General features: G+C 33.4%; 1 protein-coding gene across 13 annotated transcripts in view; it reads left to right on the forward strand.

Annotated features, from left to right (window-relative positions):
- Window positions 1–20523, forward strand: part of DCDC2C (doublecortin domain containing 2C) — a 229963-nt gene that overhangs the window by 140935 nt on the left and 68505 nt on the right. For 11 of the 13 annotated variants that reach the window (XR_012473397.1, XR_012473401.1, XR_012473403.1 and 8 more), the window contains 3 exons: window positions 1016–1057; window positions 7504–7630; window positions 12363–12463. Coding sequence is in view for 3 of the 13 variants with exons in the window: in XM_074209599.1 (XP_074065700.1) it covers window positions 1016–1057; window positions 7504–7630; window positions 12363–12463 (270 nt within the window). In the remaining 10 variants the exon portion in view is untranslated. The remainder of the gene's footprint in view (window positions 1–1015; window positions 1058–7503; window positions 7631–12362; window positions 12464–20523) is intronic. The other 2 variants (XR_012473396.1, XR_012473404.1) reach the window with 2 other exon arrangements.

Genomic DNA, 20523 nt, shown 5'->3' on the forward strand with positions numbered 1-20523 from the left:
GGGTTGTTGTATGGATCAAATGACATAACAAATGTAAAGAGTTTTGCATTTGATGATGATGATAACTCCAGTTATCATCATCATTGTCAACTATGCGCACATATTCATGAAATAGTCCATCTGAGTTTAGGAAGACCTGATTTAAGGTCCTCTCTCTATGTCATTCAAACTCTCAATGAACCTGGAAACTCTTAAAAATGTGAAATGTGGAGCTGTTACTGATTGGTCTGGACAGAGGTAATTTCTTTACTGGAGTTCCCTGTTATGATCATAAGTTCAATCCAAGGAACAAATGCACTCCTTATAATTAAGAATGCTTACATTTATCATGTCATGTGTCTAAATATGTCAGTAGAGAGCACAGTAAAAGCAATCGATCAACAAATAAGTTTTTTAAGTGCCCAGTATGTCTGAAACTTTGAGTTATCATTGAGAATACAAAGAAGGAATAAATAGTCTTTGCCCTCAAGGAACTATTGTTTAACAAGGCAATTTTAGATATCCTTTATAGACCATCCTTTAGAGTATTATATTAACTTTATTAATATGTTACCTGATTAATCTATTTTATTTGCCATGGGACATTAATATATTGAGAAAATTTAAGCTTTAATATAAATATCTAGAAAATATTAATATCCTATTAATATCTAATAACTCTTAATATCATAAAAATAATTTTACTTCTTTTTCAATAAATGTCCAAATGTACATTCCACATGTTTTATTTCTCTTCCAAAAATGCTTGTTGCTCTCAAAGTCCTGGAAAGAAATTACCTGTTGAAACTTTTCTAAATAGTTTTGTTTCTTTGAATTAATGAGAGAATCAGACAAATGGGAAAAATTTCTAGCTTAACTGGTTTGTTCTCATAAAGAAATCCCCCTTTTTTCCAAGCTTTGTATTAGATGCTAGAGATACCTATGATTTGATTGAAGGTAGAGTGCCTTCCAGTAATTAGCTAATCCTTATTATTTTAGGGAGGGAAGGTTTGACAGAATTATTGTCTTTTTACAGGAGGGCAGCATGAGACCATTTGAGAGTGAACCAGTGGAGGAGGTGAGGTTTCCTCAGAGGTGATTGTCCCTATCCCCCATCCCAACCCTCAACTTCTACTGCTTATTGTCATAAATCTTGTACATCAAAACAGACCACTGAGAATGACTGTAAAGACTAATTGGAAAGGAAGATTTACTTAATGCCATTTTGTTTACAATGCGTGTTTTAACCACAAAATAAAGGAGTTGATCAAGCCCAAGATGAAGAAATGCTTAAAAGGAGCAAAAACTCAGTGTACTATGTAAAATTTGAGAAGTCATTTTTTGGTAGTTTTTGTTTTTTTCCTAGATAGTTTTCAACATTCATTTTTTGATAGATTTTGAATTCCATATTTGTCTCCTTCCCTTCCTTTCCTCCTGACATTCCCCTGACAGCAAGTATTCTTAAATAAATTATATATGTACAACAGCTATGTTAAACAAATTTCCATCTTAGTTATATTGTGAATTAAAAATCAGAACAAAAGGGGAAAAAACCATGAAAGGGAAAAAGCATAAAACTTGAAACAAATTTAAAAATTGAAAAGGCTATGCTTTAGTTCAGAATTCTTAGTTCTTTCTCTGGATGTGTATAGCATTTCCCATCCTTGATGTCCTTGATCATTGTACTGTTGAGAAGAGGTAGGTGTAATACAGCTGATCATCACACAATGTTGCTGTTAATGTTTCTAACCCACTTCACTCAGCATCATGAATAGGAACATTTTCAAACATATAGGTCTTTCCCCCTTTTCATGTTCTTTTTGGAATACAGACCTTGTGGTTGTATTACTGAATCAAAGAATATGTACAGTGTTTTTGCCCTTTGGGAATAGTTCCAATTACTTTTCAGAAAGGCTGGATCAGTTCACAATTACACCAAGGGCATGAGAATTCCAGTTTTTTTTTCACATCCCATCCAACATTGGTCATTTTCTTTTTCTCATATTGCCCAATCTTATAACTTTGACATGGTATAACATAGTTATTTTAATTTGCTTTCTCTAATCAATAATTTTTTGATATGACTCAGGTTTAATTTCTTTATCTGAAAATTGCCTGTTCATATCCTTTAAATGATCAAATTGGGGAATGACTTGTATTCTTATAAATTTGACTCTGTTTTCTATACATTTTAGAAATGAGTACTTCATCAAAAAATTCCTGAAAATTTTTCCCCAGCTTTCTTTATTTTTTGAACCTTGGCTGCATTGGTCTTTTGATGCAAAACCTTTTATTTTTAATGTAATCAAAATTATCCATTTTGCATTTTTAAAATGTTCTCTCTCTCTCTTGCTTGGTCATACATTCTTACCCTCTCCAAAGAGCGGACAAATAAACTATTCCTTACTCTCCTAATTAGCTTTTAGTATCACCCTTTATGCCTAAATCATATACTCATTTTGACCTTATCTTGGTGTATGTGTTTTTTTTATTATTTCTTGATATCTTATGGAATCATTGTCTTCTACTTGTTCAGTTCTAATTTTTAATTATTTTCTTCAGTGATCTTTTATACCCCTTTTTCCATTTGTCCAGTTTTATTTTTTAGTGAATTGTTTTCTTCAGCAAATTTTGTATTCTTTTTTTCACCTGGACAATTCTGTTTTTTAAAAGAATTCTTCTTTTCAGTTGATTTTTGTGTCTCTTTTATCATTTGGAAAAATGTAGGGTGTAGGAAGACTCATACAGCTGGTGGGAAGACTGCTGAATTGTTTACAGGACTGCTTTCTGTCTGTGGCTCCAAGAAATTGCTATAAACATGTCCAACTACTATATCCCCTTATATTCTTTCAGCATATGGGCTACACCATATGTAGGTAACCAATGAGGTTGTGGGTAACCAATGAGGTTTAAAATTCATCAGTGAGTTAGGTGGGTGCCTAACTCAAGCATGTGAAGCCTTCCACTGGTGGAATGGGTTAATGAAAACAATTTATTCAACTGAAGCGGGCACTGTGGAATATATGTATAGCTTGGTTAGATTTTGAAAAAGCCAAGGTAATTCACTACATTTAGACTCATCACTTGTTGTCTTGATTGAATTGAAGACTTTTAGAAGAGAGAGTAAGGCTGGTGACTTTGTGCAACTTGGCCTCCCTTAAATTCAATTTACGCATGAATCAAAAGACATTACCCATGCCATATTATCATTCCTATCTCAAAGTCCTGTGGTGACAGGCAAGTGACAAAGCAGATATGGATACATTGGAGGAGCTGTAGTCACAACCTATACACAGGTGATCAGGTCATAGGGTCATCCTCATTGGAAGTAGTAGTGGGATTCAGTAGGCCTTTGGGTGTATTAGCAGGTTTTTAAAAAAATTATTGCACTACTCACCTCTTGGCTTGAGGGAAGGGGTTAGCAAAGGTGCCCTAAAATTGTCTGACTACCCCACCCTGACCTGATTTCCTTGGTAGGTAGGGAGTCTACCCTCTGGCCAAAACACAAAAAAAAGTAGAAAAACTCTTTCAAAGATGATTGCATTGGCCATTGGTGTATGTAATGTGCACATACTGATATCCCAAGATCCAATAGACCTGAAAGATGGAACAACTCTTGTTGCAAGAGAACTCAACTAGTATCCCATCCAAGTAGCAACCATGATGAAATAAGACTGAAAAATGAAGAGCAGCTTATTGAAGGTGGAGCTGAATACACATTTTTTTTTCCTGGAATGGCCACAGTGAAGGGGGGGGAGTATTGTGAAACTGAGGTAAGTTTTTCAATTAAAACTAGTAAATAAGCTTTTATATCTACCAAAAGACATGAATGACAGGCAATCAATGAGATTGCCACTTGCAGGAAAACACCAAACCACCATCATTAGTGCTTATCTTCCCACTATGTGAACCCTGATGTCAAAGTAAAAATTTTATGAAAGCCTGGAGAACCCTTGTCATCAATATACCAAAAGTGGAAAGGTTTATAATTGGGAGGAATAACAATAGCAATGGTCACTTACTACTGAACACCATTGGGAGGAATAACAATAGCAATGGTCACTTATTACTGAACACCTGTGCATCTCATGAACTCTTCTCTTCCATTTTCCTAAATTGAGTACACCAATCTTATGTGTTCACATGGACTATTTGTACCCAACCTGTGGTACAGCATTCCAAACTCATACTAGTCTGATCATTCATAGTTGGACACACTGTAACTTGTCTCTAATATAGTGATATAGTTTTGATCTTCTTCAACCAATTAAGTTCTGTTTTGTAAAGTGATACTTTTTTCATTATTTTTGGTGTCTTTTTTTACAAAGATATCAAGTCTCTTTTCATAATTTTCTTGTCTCTCATTTCTTTCCTCAATTTTCCATTTACCTCTCTTATTTTGAAAATTCTTTTTGAAGTCTTCAGGAATTCTTTTTGTACTTGTGAGCAAATCACACTTTTCTCTGAGGCTTTGCATTTCACTGTTTTGACTTCATTTTCTTCTAAAATTGTGTCTTGATTTTCCCTCTCACCATAGTAACTTTCTATGGTCAGGTTCTTTTTGTTGTTTGCTCAATTTCCCATCCTATTTCTTTTCTTTTTAATGGTCTTTTTTTCTGGTTTGTTTTTGCAAGACAATGGGGTTAAAATGACTTGCTGGAGGTCACACAGCTAGTTAAGTATCAAGTGTCTGAGGCTGATTTAAACTCAGGTCCTCTTGATTCCAAGGCCAGTATTCTATCCACTGTGCCACCTAGCTTCCCCCTCCCCCATTTATTGACTTTTAACTGTATGTTAAAGGTTGACCCCATTTCTGAATATAGGGTGCATTGTCCCAAGTTTCAGGGCTTTTACGTTGCTGTTTGGAGAGCTAATTCTGAGAGCCTGCTTTTGGGTCTTCCAAGGTATGGTCTCTGATCTCCTCACCTGCACTCTGGCCTGTGAGTGACCAGAAGAATTTTCTTCTCCCTGGAACTATGATCAGGGCCACCGTTCCCTTGTGGGTACAAGCTCTAGTTCTCTTCTTTCCCTTGGAATATATGGGCATAGATTGATTTTTTTAAAAAATAGATCTATAAGGTTGAGAATAGAAAATGTAATAACATTTTCATTGAGGTGTCATCATTAATGTTAATGTTTATCCTTTTTTATAGTGAAAGAAATGAATTTCAGAAAGATTAAGAGCTTTTTTCCTAGTCTCATAGGTAGTAAACACCAGAGGCAGGATGTGAACTCAGGCCATTATGACTTCAAGTATAACATTCTGTCCTCCAATCCTCTATATCAGAGTCATCAAATATGAAAAAATGAAAAATAGTCTCCCAGAGGGTCTTGCATCCAATGCCAATAAAGGATCCCCCTATAATCTCCTTCAGACCAATTACCCCAGAACCTCCACCCCACTCCTTCTAGAGGATAAATGCTCCTGATGTTGCTGCTATTACTGATGCATCACCTCCATAGTCTGTTGCTGGCTAGCTAGCTCTGGGGCCTGTGCTGCATTGCCCTTCAGTTCTGACCTTCTCCCTGGTGAGACATTTTTTATGCTGACTTCATAATTTATTTTGGTATTGGAATTTATTTCATCTCAATTTTTTGTTGGTTCTCCCATTCCAGAACTGGATTTGAGGCATTATTTAAAAGTTGTTTGTGGGGGAATTTGGGAGAAATCAGATAAATTCCTGTTTTATTCTTCATCTTGACTCCACCTTCTCCAAATCTCAGTTCAGTTCAAATGCTACTTTGTATGTAAAGACTCCCCTTATGGCTTCAGCTACTAATGTACCTCCCCCAATTAACTGATATTTATTGTATCTATTTTATATATACTTATATTTGTACATATTAATGTATATACATAATATGGATATTAGTTACATACATTTTATATCCATTGAATGTACACTATTTATGTTGAGGAGATCTATTTTATTTATGCTTTTATATTCCTATCAACTACTACAGTATATGGCTCATAAGAAAGAATAAATACTTTCTAATTTAAATATGTAATCCATAATATGTATGTATAATGTATACATATATAAATCTATAAATGTGTATTATATATAATTGTTCATATTTGAGAACTGTATATATATATGCATATTATATATTTATATTGGGGATTTTTTTGTGTGTGTATCTACCTATCATTCATCTATCAATCTTTTATATCTATCTATCTATCTATCTATCTATCTATCTATCTATCTATCTCTCTGTCTGTCTATCATAGAGTGGATAGAGTGTTTAACTTGAAGTTTTGTAGATCTGAATGTGAACCCTGATTCAAACACTTAACTAATTGTGACCTGAACAAGCCAAGTCATTTGTTCCAGCCTTAGTTTTTTCATTTGTAAAATGGAGAATATAGACTTCATAGGGTTGTTTTAGGAACAACTGAAATAACCCTCATAAAGAACTTTGCAAAACTTAAAGCACCACATAAAATCATCATTATCATCACCATCAACTACATATTCATATTCATGTTGTGGTGTGTCACAGAAGACAGAGGGTCAAGTTTGGATTCAGGAAGACCTGAGTTCATATTCTCACTGTAAGTCATTCAACTTCTCAATGAGCCTGGCAACTCTTAAGAATGCAAAATGTGGAGTCTATTGGTTTTGTCAGAGGTCATTTCTTTATGGAATTTCCAGGTATGATCACAGGTCCAATCCAAGAAGCAATTGCACACCTAAATGTGTTAAGTAGAAAGCACAATAAAAAATAATCAATCAATGAATAAGATATGTCCCAGAATTTGAGCTAATGTTGAGAGAGACATGGAATAGTCTTTGACCTCAAGTAACTTACGTTAAGTTTTAGACATCCTTTAAAGAGCAGAATATGGTAAAAGAATTTATTATCTTTATTAATATATTATCCAATTATTATATTTCATATTTCACTATACATTAATATATTGAACAAAATTATACTTTTCTATAAATATCTAGAAAAATATCAATATTATTTAAGTTTAATTATTTTTCTATATATTTCCAAATGTACATGCCACATGTTTATTTCTGTACCAAAGGTCCTTGTTGCCCTCAGATGCTTGGACAGAAATTTATTGAATTATTTCTAAATAGTTTTGTTATTTGATTTGAAAAGAGACTCTGACAAATGAGAGGAGTCTCTCAGTTTACTCGTTTATTCCCTTAAAGAAATCCTCTTTTCCAAGATTGATATTAGATGCTAGAGATACCTATGATTTGATACAGGTAGAGTGCCTTCTAGTAATTAGTTAAGCCTTGTGGTATCTCTAGGAGGGAAGGGATGAATGAATTATTTTTATTTTACAGATGGGAAATATGATGCTATTTGAGATCAAGTCAATGAATGAGATGAGATTTTTCTCAGAGATGAGTGACCCCATACCCCAATTCCCAATTTCTATTGCTTACTCTCATAAGTCTTATACCTCAAAACAGACCAGTGAGAATGACTGTTTGAACTAAATGGACCATGAGGTTTACTTAATACCATTTTGTTTACAATATATGTTTTAATCAGGATATAAAAGAATTAGTAGATCAATCTTTATATGAAGAAATGCTAAAAAAGAATGAAAGCTCAGTATTCTATGCAAAAATGGAGAAGAAGCCAAGTTTTACAGAACCTTTAATTCTAGTTGGAGCAGGTAAGAGGAAATTTTACATTTTCTTTATGTAATCAAAACTTCTAGTTTTTTTTTGCTATTTTCTATTAGATAAATTATTTTAAAATGTTTATAAGATTTCTAGTATTACATCTCTAGTGTTATTAGGAAAATGTTCTAGTACCCCAAATTGGACCATCATGGGTAAAAGAAGGACACAAGATGAACATTTAATAATATAGGCAGATCTTTTAAATAAGAGCCTGAAAGGAGTGATGAGGTCTTCAATGGCCCAAAGGAAGAATATAAAAGTAATATTAAAAATATAAATATAAGATGCCATATTTAATACCTTTTACAATATTTTTACAGTAGCATTTTGCTGTCTATAATTGACCTTTAATGATGAACAAAAAGAGGTGTTTTATATATATATGTCTGAAATTGAAATCACTATTTTTATGATAATTTAGATTTGAGAAAATTGTGGGCACAATTGTTATTTATAATAGTATCTAGGATTTTTATAGTTTTTAAAAAAAATTACAAAGCACTTTACAGATATTATTTCAGTTAATTCTCACAATAACTTGAAGAGTTAGGACCTAAAATCATCCATTTTACAGATGAAGAAACTGAGCCTGAAAAAAATATAAGTGACTTGCCTAGAGTCATCTGGATGGTGAATACATGAGGCAGAATTCAGGCTCTGGTTTTTCTACCTTTAAGTCCAGCACACTCTATTATACTACTCAACAACCAAAAAATATAAAAATAGGGGTTACAAAGGTTTATATGTATAATGAGGCATGTACATTATATGTATACATACATGTGCAAGGTGTTATATCTTTTAAACTTTAAAAATGTATATATCTTTCTGTACATTTCTCACACACGCATACCCACTCACACATCCACTTGTCCACAGGAAAAATCAATTGATGAAAACAAATTTTCATTCAATTAGGTTAGGTTTTTTTTTTCTAAACAGATCTATAAAATTAAACTTATCTGCCTTTTCAATTTAGAAAATAGAAGTGACATTTTTGATGAGGTTTTGTCATTATGGTTATGTTTTTACTTTTTTCTTTTCACAGTGAAAGAAACTGAATTTTAGAGAGGTTAAGGGTCTTGTTCAGTCAAATAGATAGGAAACACCAGGGGTAGGATTTGAACACAAGTCATTATGACTTCTATTATAACACTGTCTTTTATGCTGGAGGTATCAAACATGCAGTCTATAACATTCACAAATATGACCTGAACTGAAAATATAATTGGGAAATGAAATATATAATTGGGAAATATTTAATAAAGTAAATAAAGATATAATAGAATGTTGTTAATGTTAATATGCGGTTTTCTTAATCAATATGCATCTTCAGGGAACTTATGTAGGACTTAGTGGTTCCTGTGGTCTGTTTGAGTTTGATACCACTGTTTAATTGGAGATAATTCATTCATTACAAGGAATATTACTAGCATTATCTGATTCTACATTATGGTTACTTAAGGGAGAAGCAGTATGATGGAGATGGAAAGATAAGGTACTGCCTCTAGTTTCAGATTTGGATTCTTGCTCTACTGCTCATTAGTCCTGTAAATTCTGTCCCCCTTGGGTTCTATTTTTTCCCCTCAACTTATTTGACCTTGTTCTGTCATGTTTGACTTTTCATGACCCAATTTGGGGTTTTCTTTGCTAAGATACAGGAGTGGTTTGCCATTTCTTCCTCCAACTCATTTTAAAGATAAGAAAAATACAAATAATGATTAAGTGACTTGCTCAGGTTCATACAACTAGAAAGGATCTGAGAGCAGATTTGAATTTAGGAAGTCTTTCTGATGCCAAGCCCATCTATCTACTAAATCCTTTGATTTATTCTCTTTAAGGGGTGAAGTAGAAATTGGAAAAGCAATTAAAAAACCCCATTAAGCATTGTATGTGTACATCATAGGGGACAACTATGTGGTGATATACATACAAAGAACTCTGATCCTGAAATCAGGAACACTTGAGTTCAAATTCTGTTTTAGATATTAACAATGTGGTTTTAGGCAAGTGATTTATCTTCTCTTAACCTCACTCTTCTAATCTGTAAAATGGAGATAATCATGCCACTTAACTCTTGGAGCTGTTGTGAGGATAAAATGAGTCAATTGTAAATTTCTTTGCAAACCTTTAGTATTATTATAATTATTACACCAGGTAATACTACATGAGGTACTAGAGATAAAAAGAGAAAAAGAAATTTATCATCATCCTCAAGGAGTTTTCATTCTATTGGAAAGAAACAACATATACACAGACAAGTAAATCAAAATACATTAAAATTAGAAAATTTATTTGAGGGCATATTTTAATTTGGAGAAACATGGAAGACCTTTTGTAGAAGGTATCCCATAAATTGAGTCTTAATGGGGAAACCAAGGGAGTCCAAATAAGTGGTGGTAACGATGGAAACTATCTCAAGAAGTGGAAATAGTCTGTGTAAAGGAAAAAAGATGAAAGATGAACTATAATGTATAGGAATGAGAAAGTAGGCCAATTTGATTGGAATATAGTTTTTGAGTAATCATCATGGGAAATTAGATTGATGAGAAAGAATGGAACCAGTTTATATAGGGTGCTAAATACCCTATATAGGTTTATATAGGTTTTTATATAGGTTTCTAAAAACAAAAATTTGTCATTTCTCCTTGAGGTAATATGGTACTGCTGAAGCTTCTTGGATAAATGATTAACTTGGTCATCACTGCATATAAGAATGATCAGTTTTATAGGTGCATGAAAGATAGACTTGAGAGAGAAGATAACTGAAGCAGTGAAGCCAAGCACGCAGGGGTTTGTAGCAATATAATGTAGCTAAAAGGTGCTGAGGGCTTGACATATTGTGATGACCGCACAATCATAGAATGAAGGATAACAGCAATGAAGTATCCTTAGAGACCATGTAGTACATTTGACTCATTCTATTCATGAATAATTGAGGTCCAGCAAGATGAGGCTATTTGCCAGAGGTCACACAGACTAGAAGTCAGGATTTAGACCTATATTTTCCATCTCAAAATCTAGCATGTGACTGGGTGACTGAAGGGAAAGGGACTAAGTGGAGAGATATTGGTAAGATAGAATCTATGAGATTTGGCATCCAATTAACTATGGTAGAGAGAGGAAAATGTGTAACATTGGATCATTTTTTGATATCAAAGAATCCTTCCCTCTCTGGCATGAAAGAGTTAATTTGTTTGCTTGTTTTTATGCTTGTTTATTTATTCTGAATTCAACAAACTCTTAGAAAGACATTTCTGTATAAAAAGTATAGTAGAAAAATGAGAATTATACATGAAATGAATCTTTATGATATATAATTTGCTTTAAAAAAGTATGCATTTAATTCAATGTTACTTTCAAAGTTGCCCTGCTTGTCTGTGTTCCCCTCTTTAATTACATTCTTTTCCCTTCTATGCATTTTAAAATTTACTTATATGATCAATTAGTTTTAGTCTTTTTTTCTGGGTAGCACTATTGATAGATTTCCTTTCTTCTATGCCCTCCTCCCCCAATGAAAAGGGGAAAATTATTATAACTAGTATGGTCAAGAAAAACAAATCCACACCTTTGCCTTCTCTAAAAATGTAAGTCTCATTATGTACCTTGGGGTTCATTACCCCTCTGTAAGAAGAGTAGAAGCATAATTCATCATTAGTCCTGTGGTCACTCGAGTATATCTTTAGAATTTTTTGGTATTGTAGATTTTGAACCAAAAGGACTATCACAAATCATTTAATTTCTTTCTCTCATTAAGCTAGAAAGGAAGGCCAGAGAGATTAAGTAATTTATACAATATCACACAGGTAATAAACGGGTAAAGCTGGGATTCAAACCTAAATTCTCTGACTTCAAACCTGTCACCCCTTCCACTATACAAAATGATTTTTAAAAAGTTTCATGAATTCATAGGGACAGTATTATTCCAGACCCTTACTTTTCTTACCATTCCTGGTTGTGCAGAGACCTTGCTCCAGCTCTGTAAGCCACAAAGACAAGATTCCTATGAGATAGCCCAGGACCAAGGCTTGTCCTAGTGTTCAGCAATTGCCCATTATTGATAATCTATTCATTAAAGCAAAGTAAACCCTTAAGCCTCATTGAGTTTATGTAAATACTTGGAACTAATAAAACTGCATTTCTTTTAAAATAATCTATAAATGATATTGTTATCTAGTCTGATGGGGCTTACCCTTCAATTATTTTGAATTAGTGAGATTATACTATAAATTGGACTATCTACTTCACAGAAAAAGGAAGGTACATTTTACTATTCTGAGTCATGCTAATTAGGAACAGATGTAGGACTGGAAGGGATTTCAGAGACTATTTTACCCCCTTTTAACAGATGAGAAAACTGAGGCCCAAGGAGGTTAATTGATTAGTCTCAGGTCATACAGGTAATAATTATCAGAAGTGGAATTTGGACCCCAGAATAATTGCTTTTTCTTTTGTACTACAATCTAAAGGAGTAAAATGGCAACTTCATAAATTAATAAAAATTTTAAGTTGAACCAAGTGCTTTCCTTATAATAATCTTCTGAAGTAGGGAGCAAAAGAATGATCTACATGAAGAATGAAGAAACTTAAAATGAAGATATAAAGAAACTTAAAATTAGATTCTGACTCTAGGACCAGCATATTTTTCTCTAATATGAACCTATATAAATTTAACTCAATGATTTAATGTAGTTTCCTAAATGGTTTTTTTTTTTACTCCAGAAGGTTATGTATATCAAGCACATACTCCTAGAAAAGACATCCAAGGAGCACTATGTGTGAAAGAAGATAAAAATGTGCAAATAGATTTGCCCATTGATCAGGTAACAAATGTGGAAATAGATGGGTATGAGAATATCTTATTGTTTTTTTCCTTCTAATATTCATTTGAAAAAATTTTGAGATCCAAATTTCTTCCCTTTAGTCCCTCCCCTACTTATTGAGAAGACTAATAATATGAAACTCATTATATATGAGAAGTCATTGTTATTGCTGTTCATTTTGCCCAAAAATCCCATTTGGGGGTTCCTTGGCAAAGATATTGGAGTGGTTTGGTATTTCTGGAGAAACTGGAGAAACCAGTTCATTTTACAGATGGGGAAATTGAGTCAAACAGTAATATGTGATTTGTCCTGGATCACCCAGTTAGTAAATTTCTGAGACTGGATTTGAACCCACATCTTCCTTATAGTTTAGAAAGATTATTTTGATATCCATAAGGAGGAAACCAGGCAGTGCAATGGATAGAACACCAACCCTAGTGTCAGGAAGGGCCCGAGTTCAAATCCTGATTAGACACTTAATAATTACCTAGCTGTGTGACCTTGGGCAAATCAATTAACCCTATTGCCTTGCAAAAACCAAAAAAGAACCACCAATCCCTTGCTGGTGTGACTCAGTTAACTCTGAGTGGTGTCCTCAGTTTGGAACTGCCTCATGATGACTAGTGACTGTTAGAGAAACTCAACTGTGGTCTGTAATAGTGGGCTATTAAATTGCTTTGAGTCCTTTGGACCTTTTGGGTCTATTTTAAAGACTCTCTATCCCTTGGGCTTTAAGACAGAAATGAAACAGAGGGGAGGGAACTTTTCTTATTACAAATCCTTCCCCTGCCCAGGAGCAATGATGAAGCAAGGTGGAAGCACAAAAGACCTGATAATGGACTTTCTAGACCTCCCATCACTAGATTGCTTCTTCTATCTTTTTATTTCCTTTTCTCAGATTAGATAAGTGATTAGCAGTCTCAGGAAATGGGCATCATGAGGCATTCTCAAAATAATCTTTTTAAAGCCTAAGTATCATATTGTCCCAATCCTTGGAATCTGGTCTAGTTCAAAAGGTCACACCTGTAATCTCATTAAGCTGAATGAGCAACAGATCAATTTTTTTAAACACTTTTAAGTTTTATTGAGATGCATTGTTTTTATATTACAAACATTTACAGAATTTTTCCTACTTCATGAGAGGTCTCTCTTATAACAAATAAAAGTCAACTAAAACTAATTTTAAATTACATATGAAAATTTATATATATGTGTATCTGTGCTAAACATAGTTCCATAATAATCATAGTATGAAAGAAGAATCAAATCAAAATGAGAAAAAAAACATTAGAGAGAAAATAAAACATATTACAAAAGAAAACTTTTAAAAATTGAAGATAGTAAGCTTTGGTCTACATTTAAACTCCACAGTTCCTTCTCTGGATATGGTCGATTTTTCCCATCATAGGTCTTTTAGAATTGTCTTTGATTATTGCACTGTTGAAATGAACAAGTCTATCATAGTTGATCATCACCTAGTACTGCTGTTAGTGTGTACAATGTTCTTCTGGTTCTGCTCAATTCTCTCAGAATCAGTTCATGCAAGTCTTTACAATCTATTCTGAAATGTCCCAATCTGAATGATTTCTTATAGAACAATAGCGTTCCATTACATTCATATACCACAATTTTTCAGTCAGTTCCCAATTGATGGGCATCCCCTCAATTTTCAATTCTTTGTCACTATGAAAAGAGCTGCTGCAAATATTTTTATAGAAGTGAATTTTTTTACCCTTTTATGATCTTTTTGCGGGCACAGACTTAGTAGTAGCATTGCTGGATCAAAGGGATGTGCAGTTTTATTGTCTTTTGGACATAATTCCAAATTGCTCTCCAGAAAAAGTTGGATCAGTTCAAAACTCCACCAAAAATGAATTAATATCCCAGTTTTCCAACATCCCATTTAACATTGTTCATTTCCCTTTTAATTCATATTGGTTAATCTGATAGGTATGAGGTGATACCTCAGAGTCATTTTAATTTGCTTTTCTATAATTAATAATGATTTAGATCAATTTTTCATATGGCTATAGATAGCTTTAATTTCTTCATCTGAGAATTGCCTTTTCTTATCCTTTGGTCATTTATCAATTGGAGAATGACTCAATTCTCTATATATTTTAGAAATAAATCTTTTGTTAGAAACACTAATTGCAAAATTTGTTTCCTAATGGTTTCATTGGTTTTGTTTGTGTAAAAACTTCTCAGTTTAATGTCATCAAAATTATCCATTTTGCATTTTATAATATTCTCTCTTTGGTCATAAACTGCTTCCCTTTCCATAGATCTGATAGGTAAACTAATCCCTATTCTCTCTTAATTGACTTATGATAGAACCTTTTATGTCTAAATTTTGCACCTATTTTACCCTATCTTGGTATAGGGTATGAGGTATTGATTTATAGCTACTTTCTGCCAAATCATCTTGCAGTTTTCCCAGTAGGTTTTTTTTTTTTTTATCAAAAAGTGAGTTCTTATTCCAGGAACTGCAATCTCTGGGTTTATCAAACAACAGATTATAGTCATTTAGTGTTTCTTTTTTCACCTAATCTATTTCATTGATCCACCACTCTATTTATTTCTTAACCAGTCCCAAATAACTTTGATGACTAATTTTTTTATAATATAATTTTAGATCTGGTATGGCTAGGCCTCCTTCCTTTGCATTTTTTTCCATAAGTTCCCTTGAATTCTAGATCTGTTGGTCTTCCATATGAATTTACTTACTAGTTTTTCTAGCTTAATAAAGTAATTTTTTTAGAAGTTTGATTGGTATAGCACTGAATAAGCAATTTAATTTAGGTAGGATTGTCATTTTAATTGTATTCTCTTGGCCTACATTTGCCTAGTTTTTTTTTTAGATCTGATTTTATTTGTGTGGAAAGTATTTTTTAGTTGTTTTCATATAGTTTATGAGATTGCTTTGGCAGGTAGACTACCAAGTATTTTTATGTTGTCTAAAGTTAGTTTAAATGGAATTTTCCTTTCTCTCATTGCTGTGTCTTGTTAGTAATACATAGAAATGCTGATGATTTATGTGGGTATTGATATCTTGCAATTTTGCTAAAGTTGCTGCTAATTGTTTCAAATAGTTTTTAGATGATTTTCTAGAATTCTCTAAGTAGATCATATCCATCTGCAAAGAGTAAGAACTTTGTTTCTTATTATCTGTTCTAATTCCTTCAATTTCTTTTTTTCTCTTATTGCTAAAACTAACATTTCTAATACAATATAAAATAACAGTGATGTTAGAGGACATTCTTTTTTTCACGACCCTGATTTTATTGAGACTATTTCTAGTCTCCATTATATATCAAATTTGTTGATGGTTTTAGATACTGCTTATTGTTTTATAGAATGCCTTTATTCCTATGCTCTCCAGTGTTTTTAATGAGAATGGCTGTTGTATTTTGTCAAAAACTTTTTCAGCATCTATTGATATAATCATATGATTTCTGATAAGATTGTTATTGACATGATCAGTTATGCTGATTTTGTAAGAGTGAACCAATTCTGCATTCTTGATATAAATCCTACTAGATCATAGCGCATTATCTTAGAAATAGCTTGCTATTATCATTTTGCTAATATTTTATTTAAAATTTTTGCATCCATGTTCATTAGAGAAACTAATCTATAATTCTCTTTCACTATTTTAACTATTTTTTGTTTAGGTATCAGCACCATATGTGTCATAGAAGGAATTTAGCAGGACTCCACCTATTTTTAAAAATAGTTTATATAGAATTGGAACTAACTGTTCCTTGAAGGTTTGGTAGAAGGCCCTTATAAATCCATCTGGCCCTAGAGATTTTTTTTAGGGAGCTTACTGATAACTTGTTCAATCCCCCCCCCCCCCCGACATGTCATTATTTAAGTATTTAATTTTCTTTTAACCTGGGAAGTTTATATTTTTGTAAATATTCATCTGTTTCACTTAGATCATGAAATTTATTAGCAAAGGAGCAAAATTGCTCTGATTTATTTTACTTTAATATTCTTCCTCATTGGTGGAAAATTTACCTTTTTTCATTTTGACATTGGTAATTTGATTTTCTTCTTTTTTAAATCAAATTAACCAAAGACTTTTATCTTTTTTGTTGATATTTTCAAAAAATCAACTCTTAGTTTTATTATTAGTTCAATAGTTTTTTACTTTTGCTTTTATTAATTTCATTGACTCCATCTTTTTACTATATTATACTATTATATTCAGCTCCTTCCTGTGCTTTGTCTATATATTCTCCTTCTAACTGCTCTTATGAATGAGAAAGTTCATATGAGTTATCAGTATCTTCTTCCCCTGCAAGAATACAAACAATTCAACATCATTAAGTTCCTCATAGTTAGTCCTTCTCTTCCACCCCCTCTATGGTTTCCCCAAGTCCAGGACTTGGAGATCAAACTGTTCAGCTCCGGTTGTTTCAATAGGAAAGTTTGAAAGTCCCTTGTTTTGTTGAAAGTCTAACTTTTCCCCTGAAAGAGGATGTTAAGTTTTGCTTGGTAGTTAAGTTTGCTTGGTTGTAAACCAAGATCTTTTGCCTTCATCAATATTATATTCCAAACCCTTCAAGCCCTTAATGTTGATACTGCTGTATCCTGTGTAATTTTGACTAGAGAGCTATGGTAGTTGAATTTCTTGTTTCTGCCAACTGTTAGTATTTTCTTTTTTACTTGAGAGTTTTGGAGTTTGGCTATAATATTCTTGGAAGTTTTTCTTTTGGAATCTTTTTCAGGAGGTGACTGGTGAATTCCCTCAATTTCTAGTTTATCCTCTGCTTCTAGATCTCAGGGCAATTTTGCTGTATTATTTCTTGAAAAATGAAGTCTAAGCTCTTTTCCTAATCATGACTTTTGGTAGCCTAATAAATTTTAAATTATGTTTCTTGTATCTGTTTTAAAGGTCAGTTATTTTTCCAATGAGATATTTCATATTTTCTTCTAATTTTTTTGGTATAGTCTTATTTCTTCCTGAGTTCTCACAGAATCATAAGTTTCCTTTAGTTCCATTCTGCATTTGCATATTTTCTTTAGAGGACATTTTTATCTCCATTTCCAGCTGACCAATTCTGTTTTTTAATTTTCTGTTTTCTCATTCATTTGGTCTAAACTGGTTTTTAATGTTATTTTCTAAAGTAGTTTTTGTATTTCTTTCACCAAGTTGCTGACTTGGTTTTCATGATTTATCTACACCTCTCTCTTTTCTCCTCCTAATTTTTCCTTTACCTCTCTTAATTGCTTTTCAAAGTCTTTTTTGAGCTCATCCATAGCCTGAGCCCATTTTCTATTTCTCTTGGAGGTTTTGGATATAGAAGCTTTGATTTTGTCATCATCTGAGTATGTATTTTGGTCCTCCATGGGATTAAAGTAATTTTTTATGGTCAGATTCTTCTTTCTTTGTTGTTTGCTCATTTCCTCAGCCTATGGCTGATTTACCACACTTCCAAGGCTTTGGGTTCTTTTTGGGACAACCCATAGGGACCTTAATGCCTCCAAGGTCATATAAGAGGCTCTGACTGCTCTCTTGCCTTTGTTCAGGCCCTCTCCTCTGCCTTGGAGCTGTGATGGTCCCTGCTTGGCTATGGTGGTGTTGTGGGGGCCCAGCTGCAACCTGGATCTGAGTGTGGGTAAACAGCTGAGTTCTGCCTCAGAGAGAGCAGAAAGACCTCTGCAATCTCCCCTGATCCCCTTACCATCTATGGCCTGAGAACTCAGGATGTGCTGGGTGACTCTGCTGACTCCTAAGCACCATAGGGCTGCTCTGAGGCCGGAGCTCTGTTCCACACTTACTCTGGTGTGGCAGAGTTCTCTCACCACCCCCTTCAAGTTGTCCCCAATGATTCCTGGGCTAAGAGGTCTGGAAACTGCCCCTTCTGCCACAGACCCAGGTATCCAACCCAGCTGTGCTGTGGCTGTACTGTAGCTTTTTCCAACCCCCAATCTGGTGGAACAGACCTTTCTTGCAGAAATTCTAAGTTGTCTTGGACTGGGAAATTGTATCACTCAGTCTTTCTGTGGGATCTGCCCCTCTAAATTTTGATTAGACTCATAATTTGATGGCTTTTAGAGTTTTTTGGGAAACAAGTTTCCAGGAATTCCTGCCTTCACACTGCCATCTTGGCTCTGCAGATTTCCCTAATAATTCTTTTGGCTGCATACTACAAGTTTTGGTATATTGTTTCCTTATTGTCTTTGTCTTGTATGCAATTATTATTTCTATGATTTGTTGTTTGATCCACTCATTCTTTAAAATTAGATTATTTAATTTCCAATTAATTTTAAGTATCTCTCCATAGTCTTTTATTACACATAGTTTTTATTGCTTCATGATCTGAAAAGGATGTATTTAATATTTCTGTCTTTATTCATGTGATTATGAGATTTTTAATGCCCTAATATATGCCATAATGCATAGGTGCCATGTACCACAGAAACAAAAAAGTATATTCCTTTCTATCCCCATTCAATTTTCTCTATCTAATTTTCTCTTTCTATCTAACATTCTATTCACCTCATTAACTTCCTTCTTGTTTATTTTATGGTTAGATTTATCTAATTATGAGAGAGGAATGTTGAGATTCCACACCAGTATAGTTTTGCTGTCTATGTCTTACTGTAATTCATTTAGTTTCTCCTCTAAGAATTTGGATGTTATGCCACTTCATGCATACATGTTTAGTATTGAAATTATTTCATTGACTATGGGACTTTTTTAGGAAGTTGTAGTTTCCTTCCTTATTCTTTTTAATGAGATTTACTTTTGCAATTGCTTTGTCTGTGATGAGGGATTACTATCTCTGCTTCTTTTGCTTCATTTGAAGCATAATATATACTTGAGTCTTTTACCTTTAATCTCTGTGTATCTCTCTGCTTCAAATGTGTTTCTTGTAAACAGCATATTGTAGGATTCCCATTTTTAATTCACTCTACTATCCACTTCCATTTTATGGGTGAGATTAACACAATCACATTTACAATTATAATGACTATTTATTACCCTTCTTTCTATCTCCCTTCCATTTATACCCCCCCATTTTTACCCTCTTCCTCCTCAATACTGTTTTGCTTCTGAATATGTCCTCCTTCAATCTATTCCCCCACTTCTATCAGCCACCTTCCCCTTTCTTCCTCTTTCTCTTTTCCCCTTCTTCCTTTCCTCTCTTCTATCAGTCCTTCCTTTCTTTTCCCCCTTATTTTCTTCTAATACTTGAAAGGGAAGATAAATTTCTAAGTCCACTTGAGTATATATGTTATTTCTTCTTTGAATCAAATCCAATGAGAGTAAGATTCAAGCAGACCCCCCCTTCTTTCCTCAATTATAATAGGTCCTTGTGCATCTTTATGTGATGCAATTTACCCCATTTTACTTCCCCATTTCTCCTGTCTCATTCTAATTGCACCCCCTTTATTTTTAAAAAATCATCCTATCAAAATCAACTTATGTCCATACCTTCAACCTGTTTATTCTCTTTAATAGAGTTACAATTTTTAACTGTTATTGGAATGTAATCAGTTTAATATTATTAGTCTTTTTCTCCTCCCCTGTTTACTGTTTCATGTATCTCTTGAATCTCCTGCTTTCTGCTTAGCTTTGGTCTTTCAATCAGGAAAATTTGGAGGTTGTTTATTTTATCCAATTTCCCCTGAATTTTCTCCTGAAAAACTATGCTCAATTTTGTGGGTATTTGATTTTTGGTTGTAATTCAAGCTCCCTTGTCCTCCAGAATATCATATTCCAGACCCTTCAATCCTTAATATTGATGCAGTCATGTCCTGTATATTCTTGAATGTGGTTCCTTGGTATTTGAATTGTTTTTTTCTAACTGCTTGCAGTATTTTCAACTTGATCTGTTAATTCTGGATTTGACTACAATATTCCTTGACATTTTCATTTTGGGATCCCTTTTAGGAGGTGATTGATGAATTCTTGCAATGATTATATAGGCCTCTGGTTTCAAGATAACTGGACAGTTTTCCTTGACAATTTCTTGAAGAATGCTATCCATGTTCTTTTTTTGATTATGGCATTCAGGTAGTTCAATTATTCTTAAATTATCTCT

Source organism: Macrotis lagotis, chromosome 1 (assembly GCF_037893015.1).
Source record: "Macrotis lagotis isolate mMagLag1 chromosome 1, bilby.v1.9.chrom.fasta, whole genome shotgun sequence".
NCBI classification, from domain to species: domain Eukaryota; kingdom Metazoa; phylum Chordata; class Mammalia; order Peramelemorphia; family Peramelidae; genus Macrotis; species Macrotis lagotis.